At 40.6% G+C, this 12,666-nt stretch overlaps 2 protein-coding genes and 1 long non-coding RNA gene across 3 annotated transcripts; 2 read left to right on the forward strand and 1 right to left on the reverse strand.

Annotated features, from left to right (window-relative positions):
- Nucleotides 1-814: 814 nt before the first annotated feature.
- On the reverse strand, nt 815-3,420 carry LOC110003513 (GTPase IMAP family member 7-like). Its single transcript, XM_065964382.1, has 2 exons — nt 2,564-3,420; nt 815-2,016 (listed from the first exon to the last, which is right to left on the reverse strand). Exons 1-2 carry the CDS (start codon nt 2,613-2,615, stop codon nt 1,118-1,120), a joined length of 951 nt encoding a protein of 316 aa, XP_065820454.1. The 5' UTR covers nt 2,616-3,420; the 3' UTR covers nt 815-1,117.
- A 198-nt stretch (nt 3,421-3,618) lies between these two features.
- LOC114921125 (uncharacterized) lies at nt 3,619-7,552 on the forward strand. The gene is made up of 3 exons (XR_010668841.1): nt 3,619-4,480; nt 4,589-4,700; nt 7,080-7,552. It is a non-coding gene; the product is annotated as an uncharacterized lncRNA (long non-coding RNA).
- A 1,626-nt stretch (nt 7,553-9,178) lies between these two features.
- LOC109996501 (GTPase IMAP family member 7) lies at nt 9,179-12,291 on the forward strand. The gene is made up of 2 exons (XM_029280544.2): nt 9,179-9,368; nt 10,488-12,291. The coding sequence occupies exons 1-2, from the start codon at nt 9,311-9,313 to the stop codon at nt 11,426-11,428; spliced, it is 999 nt and encodes a 332-aa protein (XP_029136377.2). The 5' UTR covers nt 9,179-9,310; the 3' UTR covers nt 11,429-12,291.
- The last annotated feature ends 375 nt before the right edge of the window (nt 12,292-12,666 follow it).

Here is a 12,666-nt window from a genome sequence, read left to right on the forward strand (position 1 = left end):
CACTTGTTTTCCACAATTACCTTTCTTCTGATCTTCTTGGCCTGCAACAGGTAGGGTTTCGGCGTCCATGGCAGACGTTTCTGTCTGCTGATCAGTCCCCTCCCCGGTGTCCTTTTTTTCTGGATTTGGAACAAATAGATGACCCATTGCTTTACAGTTTAAGGTTTCACAAGTTTGAAGGGCTTGAACAATGTTCTTTAAAAATTGGACTACGATTCCAAATAATGTAATTTAAAGTATGAATAAAGAAATACTGTATCTTACTGTGTCAAAAGATTTCTAACTTGGTGGTTGACCTCCTGTACTGAAGTTAAACCACATTTAGAAATCTGACATTTGGTCAAACTCTGATACGTTGGTGAACTATAAAAAGAAATAGAAACTATTTAATGTGTTTGCATTTCCTTGTACCAGTCCAGGGGTATGAAGACTTCAGCTGTTCAAAAGCTCCATCTAGTGGCAGTACTCTGGAAGTGCCTTGGCACCTCTAGCTACCAGACCAACTTACATATTTTGGTCCATACCAGGACTTGATCTGGTGACCCTCCGGTTCCTACAGACAGAGCTATTGCCGCCATCTCACCTTCATTAAATGTTAGGTTTAATCTGCAGTCCTTGGTCTGTGAAAATAATCGAGTTCCGCTGAATGTTATACAAGTTTACAGTAGTCTTTCTCACACAAATCAAGTGGTCATCGTCCAAATGTTTGGTCCGCTGAGGAGGGACCGGAGCAGGCTGTGCGTAAATGAGGATGGTGATGTCATGTAACTCAGCCCTCATTGCTTTCTAAACCAGTCAGACAAAACCTTATAAATTGAAAGTTGAAGAAGAATGTTTTTATTGATTTTACTGGTCTTACAAGGTAATGCACTCAATTGTAAAGCTTGTCATAAAAACAGCCCAGTCATTGAGGTTTACAGAAGTGAACAGTTCATATGATTTTAATCATGATTATTTGCATTGAGTTCATGATTAGACAAAAAAATGTTTTTCAGGCTGGTGCATTTCTTACATTAATGTTGTTGAAGATCTGTTCTAGACTTCAGTAATACATGGCATGACTGATTACTAACGGTGCATTGATATCTCAACTATCATTTTTTCTTGGAAAGCCAAACTAATGGCGACATTTTTGGTGCTTGAGAGCCCAACCACTCAGAAGTAACACCAGGATGACGGAGCCCACAATGATCTTTATGTGGGACTTCCTCTTGGTCTCCTTCTCTGCAGCCAGCCTTGAATTGTCCTCTTCTTTCCTCCACAGCTCCCTCTTCTTCATCTCCAGCTCTTTGTCCTTGTGATGCTCCTCCAGCTGTCTCTCCTTGCGCCTGATCTCAGTATCTCTCTCTGCCAGGATGTCCTCCTGTCTCTTCCTGATCTTCCTCTCTTCTTCAGGATAAAGGTCGTTGTGGTAATGCCCCCCTCCATTCAGGGCTACCAGGGTCTGAATCTTTTCGATGAGTCTTGTCACCTGGGTCTGCTCCTCGGGTTTCTTGTTGTTGAAGACGTGGAAGCCGCCGCTGCACTTGCGTATGAAGTTTCGGAGGTTTTCGTCGCTCTCTGCAACAACGTCTTTTATTGTTTTCCCATCCAATCGATCCCCATGGGTGAACAGCACGATGGTGTAGTCCCAAACTCTAGGGCCAAACATTGCTTCGATCATAGCCTGGGTGTTTTGATCCTCCTGGGTCATCCGTCCTACAGGGACAACAAGCACGAAGGCGTGAGGTCCTGGCTCCTGGAGTTTGACACGCTTGAGAATCTTTCGCACAATTTCTTCCCTCTTGCTGTCTTTTTCAAACAGGCCAGGGGTGTCAATGATTGCGACAGGAACATCCTTAACTGTCCCAGCCTCATCCACAAGCACGTCCTTGACAATCCCTTCCCCCTTTTCACAGTGTGGAGTGACTCTCACCACCCTCATGTCTGATTTGAACTCATGTCTCCCGAGGATGGTGTTCCCACTGCAGCTCTTGCCAACCCCGCCTTTCCCAAAAAGCATGATCCTCAAAGGCTCTGTGAAATCAACAGATAGGAAACAATTCAAGCGTGAGACTTTTCTGATTTCATATGCCTGCATTTTCTTAAACACCAACGCAATCATTTCTACAAAGAACTTAAACCTACTCTGATTTATGGTAAAAAAAAAAAAAAAAAAGTGTGACTGATAAACTGGAGTTCAAAATATTCTGACAGCAATATTTATACAACCATGAACATTAATTCACAAAAAACTTAGAGAGGAATTGTCTGTTATTCTTGTTTTTAGACTCTGATAGCTGAAACTAAAACTATCTGTCTCTAGTTTGAATTAAATTCTATGAAAAACTACCACATTGAATCGACTCTCAGATGGCAGCTCACAGAGCGATAACTCGTTTGCGGCTAGGACATGCTGTACCCTGACTGGTCTATAGGCAGTGAAGGTTGCTCAGTGACACAAAGTGAAATCTTTTAAAATATTGTTTAGTTTGATTTTGATTTAGAATTTGGTATTTTTAATCAGCTCAGAAGAGAGAGACTGACTCAAACACTTGCATTAACACTTCTTGTCCATTCTTACCTTGTTTTGGATCCTCCTGTTGCTCTGCATCGGTCATGCTTCCAGAGTTCATGGCAAACACAGATCTATTGTGTTACGCAAGCCAAAAACTTCCACGTCTTTATGACAGTCGTGTTTGAAGCAGTTTATGAGAAAAGGTTCTAGTTAGACTTGTTTGTTCTGATTGGTCCCCTCCCAGCTTCTGTAAAGTAGAAGTCAAAGTATGCAGAGGAAAAAAAAAAGAAAAGGGAAGAACTAGTGCTCAATAGCTTCAGTTGTCGTCGGAAATTAACCCAAAGGCTGTGAAAGCAGAGATAGTGAAGTTCCAAAACATCTTCATAAAAAAAAGACAAAAAGACAAAAAGACAAAAAGACAAAGCTTCAATGACAAGGGAGAGGCTGTCTTATCCAAACATTAAAAAGTACAAAACCATCGAGGTCCAGAAAAAGAAAAAAAGAGAAGTAAGAAAACAGGCCACATGGTAATGCTCACCAAACCTCAAAGAGATAACTGGCCCTGATTTGAGACTGTAAATAGCTCCGACATCATCACCTGCCAGTGGGATCAGACTTTAAAGATGGCTGCGCCAGACAGAAAGTTAAAGCATGTACTCTGTACAGAACCACTTTACAGTTTTTTAAAGCTAGCAACAACTTAAATAATACAGTATAATAACATATTACAATATATAAAATAGAATTTAAAAATATAAAACATAAAATGTTAAAAAGGTGCAATGTGGGAGCTGTGCAGTGGAAAAATAATCTTACAGTAGGTAAAGGTTAGATAAATATAGAGTCAAGGTTTATCTATGAACTTAGAATATAGTCAACAGGGTGGAGATAAATGCCGTCATGTCTGTCCCTCTCTGTCCCTCACATGCCAGCAGTGTCCTAATCCAGGAGAGGTGGTCAACGGAGCACGCTCAGTGCGCCCTGAGGCTGGTTTTGCCGTCGGTACGGTCGTTCTTTCTCTTGTAACCAAGGTTACCAACTGGAGGGTCCAAGCCAGATCTCCTGCCACGGACGAGACACTGGTAAAAGTTACCATTATGTCATAATTATTATAACATGTTGTGACTGTTTTTAATCAGGGAGCAGAACCAGAACATGTCTCATGAAGTCTCTTCACTGTCAGATTAGCAGCGTTGTATTTCTCTCTCGCAGGTGTTCTGCTGTTACCTGTCTTCAGTCATAGATCAGCGTTAACAGACTTTGTGTCTCGTCTCTCTCACAGTGACTTACGAGGAGCTTCTGGATGACCACAAATTGGAAGAGTGATTTATTTTTCTCCTCTTCTGTTTGCGACGTCGCTAAAGTCATTAAAAGTTTGTTACGCCGAGTGTTTGAAACGACTTCATGTAGCACTGACTTGTGAATATTGGCACCATCTAGTGGTGGTTTGATGAATTACACTGAGATAAAGCTGCATGTTTTGTGTATTTTTTTTTTTTTTACACCAGATCAATTATACCTGCTTTGACAACCTGCTGCATCGTAAACTTTCACATACTTGCAACGGCGCTGAGACATCATGGTGCGGGTGGTTGCGGACTCGGTCTATTTACTTTTCTTCTAAACTTTCCGACATTGTTGTAGCGCCTCCGTTGCTGTCGTTTGCGGTCTCATCACCATACAGCTCTACACTGCTCCTTGTGGTTATGTGCATATTGCATTTCGGGGATACATAGCGTTACTTTCAGAGGACAACCAACGCTCCAAACCTTCTCTCTTCTCTCTTCGGGTTTCTGAAGTCGAGTTCTTTGATGTGATGAAAATGTTCTTCAGTGATGATGTTTTTTATTTTTATCCTCTCTCAGTGTCTCAGTCGTTCGAGCCGTCTCATCAGATCCTGAGTGAGAACATCGCCTCGGCTATCATTTTGCCGATCATCCTGGTCATCCTGCTGATCGGAGGAATTTACATGTGCTATACAAAGTGAGTGTGACGTCACTGTTCTGTGTGTGTTTTCTTCCCCTGCGCTGTGCACTCTGGATTCTTTATCTGTCGCTCTATTTGCTCTCTCTCTCGCTCTCTCTCGCTCAGCATATGCAGACTAGAGTGGAAGCCGCTCTTCTGGAAGTCTCTTTCTAACACACACTCCTACAGTCCCATCACAGTCGAGTCCGATTTCAACAACCCTCTTTACGAGGCGGGGGTGAGTAGAAAACAAACCCTTCAGACCTTAGACTCATTTCTATCAGGGTTCATGTGGATCATGTGTAGTCTTAAAAAGTCTTGAATTAAATATTTAAGGTGGGTTTTTTTAATTTTTTATACTAGTGAGAGGGCTTAAAGGGTCAATCAGTGAGATGTGTAGAGAGTGAAATGATAAAGTGACCTTACTATATGATCAGACATTAAGGAAACATGTTGAAGTGCTGTGTCCTCCTTCTAACTTTAGATTCTGGTCCTGAATGCTCTGGATTTGTTTGGACTCAGAAAAGGTAGGCGGTTTTAAGGCACCCCCCACACGGCCGTTTTGGACACCCCTCGGTTTGCCAGATATGAGAGCAGTTATCAGGTCAAACCAACAGGTGTTGCAGCGATGGAAGCGGGCAAGAGAACTGGTTCAGATAGACGTGATTGTGCCCGACCTAAAAAGCCTCTGCATGTTTCTAATAAGCTCCAGAAGCAGAAACGTGCTTAAAACTAGGATCAATATTTGAGATGCTTTTAAAAAATGGAGAGAGGTTAGACCGCAGAAAGGTTTTGATTTACAAAGCCTTACTATTTTTTCAACTATATTTTAAAAAAACAAAACCTGTGGCCCGCGAGCGATTCTAACACGACAATTTTGGCCCGCAAGAAAAAAAGTTTGGACCCCACTGCTCTAAGTGTTTCATCTGTTGTTGTGGTACTGTTTACGAAGGCAGTGTTTATTTAATTCTCCTATCTATCAATCTAATTCTTTATTTAATAAAGTCTCTGTTGAATGGTGTTACATGTGTACAGATGTGTTTTCTTTCCTTCACATAACACATAGTTTTATTTATTTTCTTAATCAGGGGACATTGTGCAACAACGTCGAAAAAAAGAAAAATGAAAAGATGGTTGCACTCAAATTTAGCGAGTCGCTTATTTCCATCTGTACTGACAATAATATTAATAACTTTATTAACATAGCACCTTTAGAAACTAAACAATAAAAACAACTGAGGGATTATACTAAGCAGTATAAAATGTTTCTGCTATTTACTGAAAAGTTCACACTGTCAATTTCTTTAAACCATTGACTGAAGTGTAATGTAATGGACTAAAATAATATTGGTTTGGTACGAATCAAACTCTACGCAGTCGTTTCTGAATTCGTTTTGGATATTTTATTTTGAAAGTATTTTCCGAAAGCGTTTATTGCCACATTGGGGAAGGTCGAGGGTTCAATCCCCAGCTGGGCAACATGTTCGATGTGTCCTTGGGCAAGACACTTAACCCCGAATTGCTCCCGCTGCTTCGGTGGCAGTGTATGAATGGCATTAATTACTTCTGATGGATGATACTACATAGTGATCATCACTACCATCAGTGTGTGAATGGGTGGGTGTGACATGTGGTGTAAAAGCGCTTTGAGTAGTTGGAAGACTAGAAAAGCGCTATATAAGCTCAAGTCCATTATCATTTACATTAGCGCCAACTTAACTGAGTTGTTGTTGCTGCAGTTCACTACTGTGACCACTAGATGGCAGCAACGACTCGTGAATTTACACCATGAGGAACTTTTTTTTTTTTAATTGCGTTGAGCAAATTTCAAAACATGTGCAAGAAAATAATCAAAAAGTGAGTAATGATGCTCCTTTTAATGTCGACGAATTACAGTAACAATGACTTGATTATTGTTTAATATTTGTGACATATGCCCCATGGGAAACTTCATGTGACATCACGTATCAGCTGGGCACCACCGTCACCTTCGCCTGCTCCCCGGGCGAAGGTGAGTGTATTGACCCGAGCAATCCCCATGACAGCGAGCCCGTGTGCAGAGGTGCGTGCCAAACGCTCTCATTCCAAGATCTGTCCTTCGTTGTGCCTGAGCTTCATTTTGTTGATTTGACTGATTTGCGCTCACTGGAATGAAAATAAGATATAAAGCAATTAGTAAAACAAATAGTTTTAAGGATACGGCCATGTACCGAGCTCATGTTAATAATAAATGAGTTACTGTATGTTCTGTACTAAAGCACAGACAGTTGGGACCTGTTAATGATTTAAATAATTCAGGTTATATTTGTTTCATGTTAAGATTAAGTACTATCCACAATAAATTGCTTAATTTTTCCTCACACAAAATCTGAGACCATTTGATGTGGAATATCATTGTGCAAGTGAGTGAGAGAGCTGAAAATAGCATGACTACAATAATGTTTGTCTTCTTAACTTTGAATAGATGTTGATTACCTGAATACTGTACCTTTGTTGTCTGGTTAGTACACTGTTGAATTTATAAATGTGCTCTTACACACAGATGAATACAGAAAATGCACAAAAAAATGATTTAATGAATAACCGCTATTTTCTCTCTTTCTTTGCCATCCTGAAGACCCCTCACTACAAGTCCATCTTCTCCTGGATCCATGTCACATGTTCAAGCTTCTTCTGAATTACTTTTCAACAGTCGAAGTTCTGCTGAGAGAAGATGGCCAGCAGAAAAGACGGCAGTACATCAAGGAGCTCCACAGGCTTCAGGAGAAGGAGGAGGAGGGTTTGCACCTTGGAAGACTGTATTCATGCTGTTCAAATAAAACTAGATCTCCTCCAAACAACTTGCAATCAAACCATTTTCTTCCCATTTTAAAACCCTTTGTCCAGTTTAGATGGGAGAAGTTGATATTATGTGATATTGATCAGGGAAGACTACATTTCTAAATCATTTTTAACTGTGTTTTTATTCACAAGTTATTGATCTTATTTACTCTCGGTGTATCTTGATTTAAGAATGGGGCTGTGTTTAAGGGCATATTTTTGCAATGACTCTGTTCCATCCCATTTTAAGAAATGAACTGCATTAGTATTTGATTAAAAAAAATGTCCAAAGAATAAGAAGTTGTGTAAAAGTAGACTTCCTTCCCTTAGCTATTGAGTTGAGCATTAATGCACATTTTAGTCTTTTCATTTCGAATCTGAAATGTATACTCATAAGTAGACATAAGGAGTGCATTTCTATAGAAATATTTATTTAATCTGAAAAACCACATTCAAAAAGCCTGTTTTTACAGCAGAGATTAACATGTTTACAGCTTGGTACAAAACAAACAAATAGGTCTGATTAGCTTATGTCTCGATCGACACACTGTACGGGGGTCGTTTGATTTGATGAAGGATAAGAGTTATTCACAATAAGGCGTGTAGCTGACCAGCTTGACAGGCGGGTGCGGTGTAACGGTTTGTCAAGAGGCTTAAAACCTACCTCAGCTCCAGCTCTCAGTCTGTGGGTGTCATCACTCAGGCCATCCGGGGGAGACCTCCCTCGCAGCGCGTTATTGAAGAAGGGAAGCAACCGAAGTCCACCTCAGAAGAACCAACAAATACAGATGTTGTTGAGGCTCAGGTTTCTTCCTCTGTCTCTGCAGCTCTCTGGGCACCTCAATGGACCAGTCACCAATAATCCACACTGTGTCTATAGGAGAAATACAAAGGTGTTCAATTAATGCCTCAGACAAGACAAAATGTACAGTTAACTACATGTGACAGCTCAGGGTGTTTTTTTGTTATTAGCCACATCTGCAGGAATAATATTGAACAAGGTAGCTGCAACTTCGAATAATAGATGCCAGTCTTAAACACTATTTTTTCTAATACTTAAAGTTTTTGGTGTGACGCTGACACTGTCCACAGACTTCATGACTTTACGGGGTTCAATAGAAAACAAATGTCTTGTAATAAATACTAAATAATTATTTTTCAATTGTCATGTTCACCCACATCGCTGTTGACATCAGTAAATATAAAACACAGACATTCCTCTTTTTGTCAGAACAGTAACATGAACTGTATGCTTTGTAATATTGATTTCTTTTGGATGTCTCATATTTATTTACAGTCTATGGTCTAACAGTAGTTTTATACAAACTTGCTTCCACGTCTTCAACAACAAGAAACCCGAGGAGCAGACCCAGGTGACAAGACTCATAGAAAAGATTCAGTAGGAATCTCAGTAGGAACCTCAGGTCAGGACCGGAGGGTCACCTGATCAAGTCCTGTTACGGACCAAAATATGTGAGTTGGTCTGGTAGCTCGAGGTGCCAAGGCACTTCCAGAGTACTGCCACTAGATGGAGCTTTTGAACAGCTGAAGTTTTCATACCCCTGGACTGGTACAAGGAAATGCAAACACATTAAATAGTTTCTTTTTCCTTTTGTAGTTCACCAACGTATCAGAGTTTGACCAAATGTCAGATTTCTAAATGTGGTTTAACTTCAGAACAGGAGGTCAACCACCAAGTTAGAAATCTTTTGACACAGTAAGATACAGTATTTCTATATTCATACTTTAAATTACATTATTTGGAATCGTAGTCCAAGTTGTAAAGAACATTATTCAAGCCCTTCAAACTTGTGAAACCTTAAACTGTAGAGCAATGGGTCATCTATTTGTTCCAAACGCCTCATAAAACAGTTTTATACTTTCACTTTCGCATTTGAGCGTCAGCAAAAAAAGGACACTGGGGAGGGGACGGATCAGCAAACTGTCAAACTCGGTCGCAAACTGTTTCAACCCCTGACATTGCACTGTGTATTTAGGAGACTGCTTGGTGACACAACAGCTCGATCTATGTCTGCCATGGACGCCGAAACCCTACCTGCTGCAGGCCAAGAAGATCAGAAGAAAGGTAATTATGGAAAACAAGTGGTAACTTACTGTCTAAATCTCTGAGTTAGTCTCTCTGATTTTAGATGCTTCAAGTGGAAAAGTCTTAAGAACCTTAACTTTTTTCATGGTGGGTTTTCACATTTTAACCGTGCCCCCCCCCCCCCCCCCGGTTAGGAGAACTGGTCTGCGTTCACATTACTATAGAGATGTGTTCGGGTGATCAGATCTGCTCGGGGTCCTTTGCGTGCTTTTGTATGATGATGTTGTGATTGGCTGTCAGAGAGTCGGAGAGAGAGAATAATGTCTGCTCATGAAAGAGGATGAAGTCAAACACACAGCTTCCTTTCATTTCACAATGTTGATCAGAGTTCATGTCTGAACGTATTTAGGCTACATACCAATATTCAATGTTTGTAATGACGCCACCTACTGGTTACAGACAGTAACCTCTCATGTAACATGTTTCACTCGTCTAACATCAAATGCAGGCTACACCATGTGCTATCACTTCCTGTGATGTCTAAATGGCAGCTTAAACCAGTTTGGACTGCTTGTGTATTTAAAAAGACGCAGGTCCCCGTGCAGATGTGTGTATAAATGATTGACTAGAATTGCATCAATGAAGGTATAATGTATTTTTAGGATTAAAAATCCAGACTCTGAGGAAGACGCAGAGCATCGAAATGTTAGTCCTTTGCACCTATATAAAATTTGCCTTAAGTGATCTGTGTGCTCCAGTTTTTTCTTTGGATCCTGTCTGAAAGAAGGCGTCCACTGAATTCAAATTTTTTAATGCCTTATGATTATGTTAACAACTCAGCCACAATTTCGATTTACTGGTTAGCATTATATATAGTTGAGTTATAAATAATTGCTTTGTTAAACATTTTGGGAAACCTCCAACCGTGTGTTTGTCCCTTAGACTGTATTAAACATGAACGTAGTCTCAGTGACGCTCCCCATTGGTTTTTAAAGAGGCGATATGACACCAATGATGGCAGTAGACCTTGTTGACAAAATGGAAGTCATAGCAGCACATATGAGAAATGAGAACAATGGTGGTCAAGGTTAAGAACATCAATAAAGAGAGAAAGATCATTGTGTTAAGTAAAATGTTTCCTATCTTCTGAATTCACAGAGCCTCTAAGGATCGTGCTTCTTGGGAAGAGTGGAGCCGGCAAGAGCTCAAGTGGGAACACCATCCTCGGGAGACATGAGTTTAAATCAGACATGAGGGTGGTGAGAGTCACTCTACACTGTGAAAAGGGGGACGGGACTGTGAAGGATGTGCCTGTGGATGAGAATGGGAAAGTTGAGGATGTTCCTGTCTCTGTTATTGACACACCCGGCTTTTTTGAGCTAGATCGTAAGGAGGAAATAATGCGAGAGATTCTCAAGCGTGTCAAACTCCAGGAGCCAGGACCTCACGCCTTCGTGTTTGTAGTCCCTGTAGGACGGATGACCCAGGAGGATCGAGATACCCAGACGCTGATCGAGGCAAAGTTTGGCCCTAGAGTTTGGGACCACACCGTCGTGCTGTTCACCCATGGGGATCGATTGGAGGGGAAAACAATAAGAGACGTTGTTGCCGAGAGCGACGACAAGTTCCGCAACTTCATACGCAAGTGCAGCGGCGGCTTCTGCGTCTTCAACAACAACAAACCCGAGGAGCAGACCCAGGTGACAAGACTCATAGAAAAGATTCAGACCCTGGTAGCCCTGAATGGAGGGGGGCATTACCACAACGACCTGTATCCTGAAGAAGAGAGGAAGATCAGGAAGAGACAGGAGGCCATCCTGGCAGAGAGAGATGATGAGATCAGGATCAAGGAGAGACAGCTGGAGGAGCATCACAAGGACAAAGAGCTGGAGATAAAGAAGAGGGCGCTGTGGAGGAAAGAAGAGGAAAATGCAAGGCTGGCTGCAGAGAAGCAGAGAAAGAGGATCCCCGACAATTGGAACATTCTAATTCGCACATTATGTGTATTAGTAATAGTAATAGCAATCATTTTATGTTTTTATCATCCAGAAGAAGAGTCAACCTCAAATGCAGAATTTCCAAATCCTGATGCTCTTTAAGTAGCCTCTACATGCTGGCTCCAAAGCAGAGTCCCCCCCATTAGACCTTCTAGCCTTGTAGTAAAACTAATAGCTGATTTCTCTATTCATGACAACTATACAGGGCTACATTTTGAAATAATTCATCCATTTAGATTCATTGGGCCTCTGAGTCAGTCGTTCTCAATTCAGGAACCACCACCAATTCCTTAATGAGAAATCGTCACCCAAATGTATGGAAATTTCAATCAATCAGATTTCTTTAATGAATGCAGTTTGGACCTTAGATGGTACAAAATATGTGACAGGAAAAAGAGAACCACACAACCAACAGGTTCCAAAAGTGAGATACAAGTCATAGAATTTTTGGCACAAGTATTTGGTACATGCCCGATGTATGCATTTTTTTTTGTATGGGTCATTTGTGTTATGGATGTTTGTTTGTTATAGTATATGTCTATGTCCCCTAACCACAAGTGTGACCTATAATGCTTATATTTTAGTTTGATAGCCTCACTAGAGAATGTGGTGGCGTTCAAAGAAAACCCTGAAAAGGTGTTTTAGCGCTAGATGTTTATAGATGTTTATAGGCCTGATCAAATACAGGATCAGAGTGGATTTTTACAGACATGGTTTGGGGAGCTCTGAGAATTATTTAAACTTGTTGAAAAGGAAAATAATATTTGACCTTTAAGATAACAAGTTAATCTACTGTCTTGTAACACAACCATTGAAGTTGGTTTACAAAAAGCACACCGTCTCAAACTGTATAAAATAGCATGAAAGAAAATTTATGTTTAAGAAATATAAAATAAATAAAGAACAATGATTTGATACAGGATTTGTGTAATGACAGTATAGTTATAATAAAGATGATAACATAATGCAGTGTGTTTTTTTCTGCTATACTTTTTGCTACTGTTAGCTGTGTTATAGTGTAATATAATAGTAGTGATACTGGTCTTCAGGGCTAAAACAGCCTCTTGGACATACTTCAGGGTAACAATCAGGATTGATCCACCTCTGACCTGCACTGAGCTTCACCTGAAGTCTCTAGCTGTGCCTCTGTCCATTCACTATGGACTGTCTGACTGAAAAGATACCTGTATATGAGGTGAGAATTCTGGTATCAACCCTTAGGCGGGGAGGGCTTCTTCTTTGGTCTTTGTATAACACTGTCTCAAATCAGGGCCAGTTATTTCTTTGAGGTTTGGTGAGCATTACCATGTGACCTGTTTCCTTCTCTTTTTTCTTTTTCT

The sequence above is a fragment of the Labrus bergylta genome, chromosome 16 (genome assembly GCF_963930695.1).
Source record: "Labrus bergylta chromosome 16, fLabBer1.1, whole genome shotgun sequence".
Classification (NCBI taxonomy): Eukaryota; Metazoa; Chordata; class Actinopteri; order Labriformes; family Labridae; genus Labrus; species Labrus bergylta.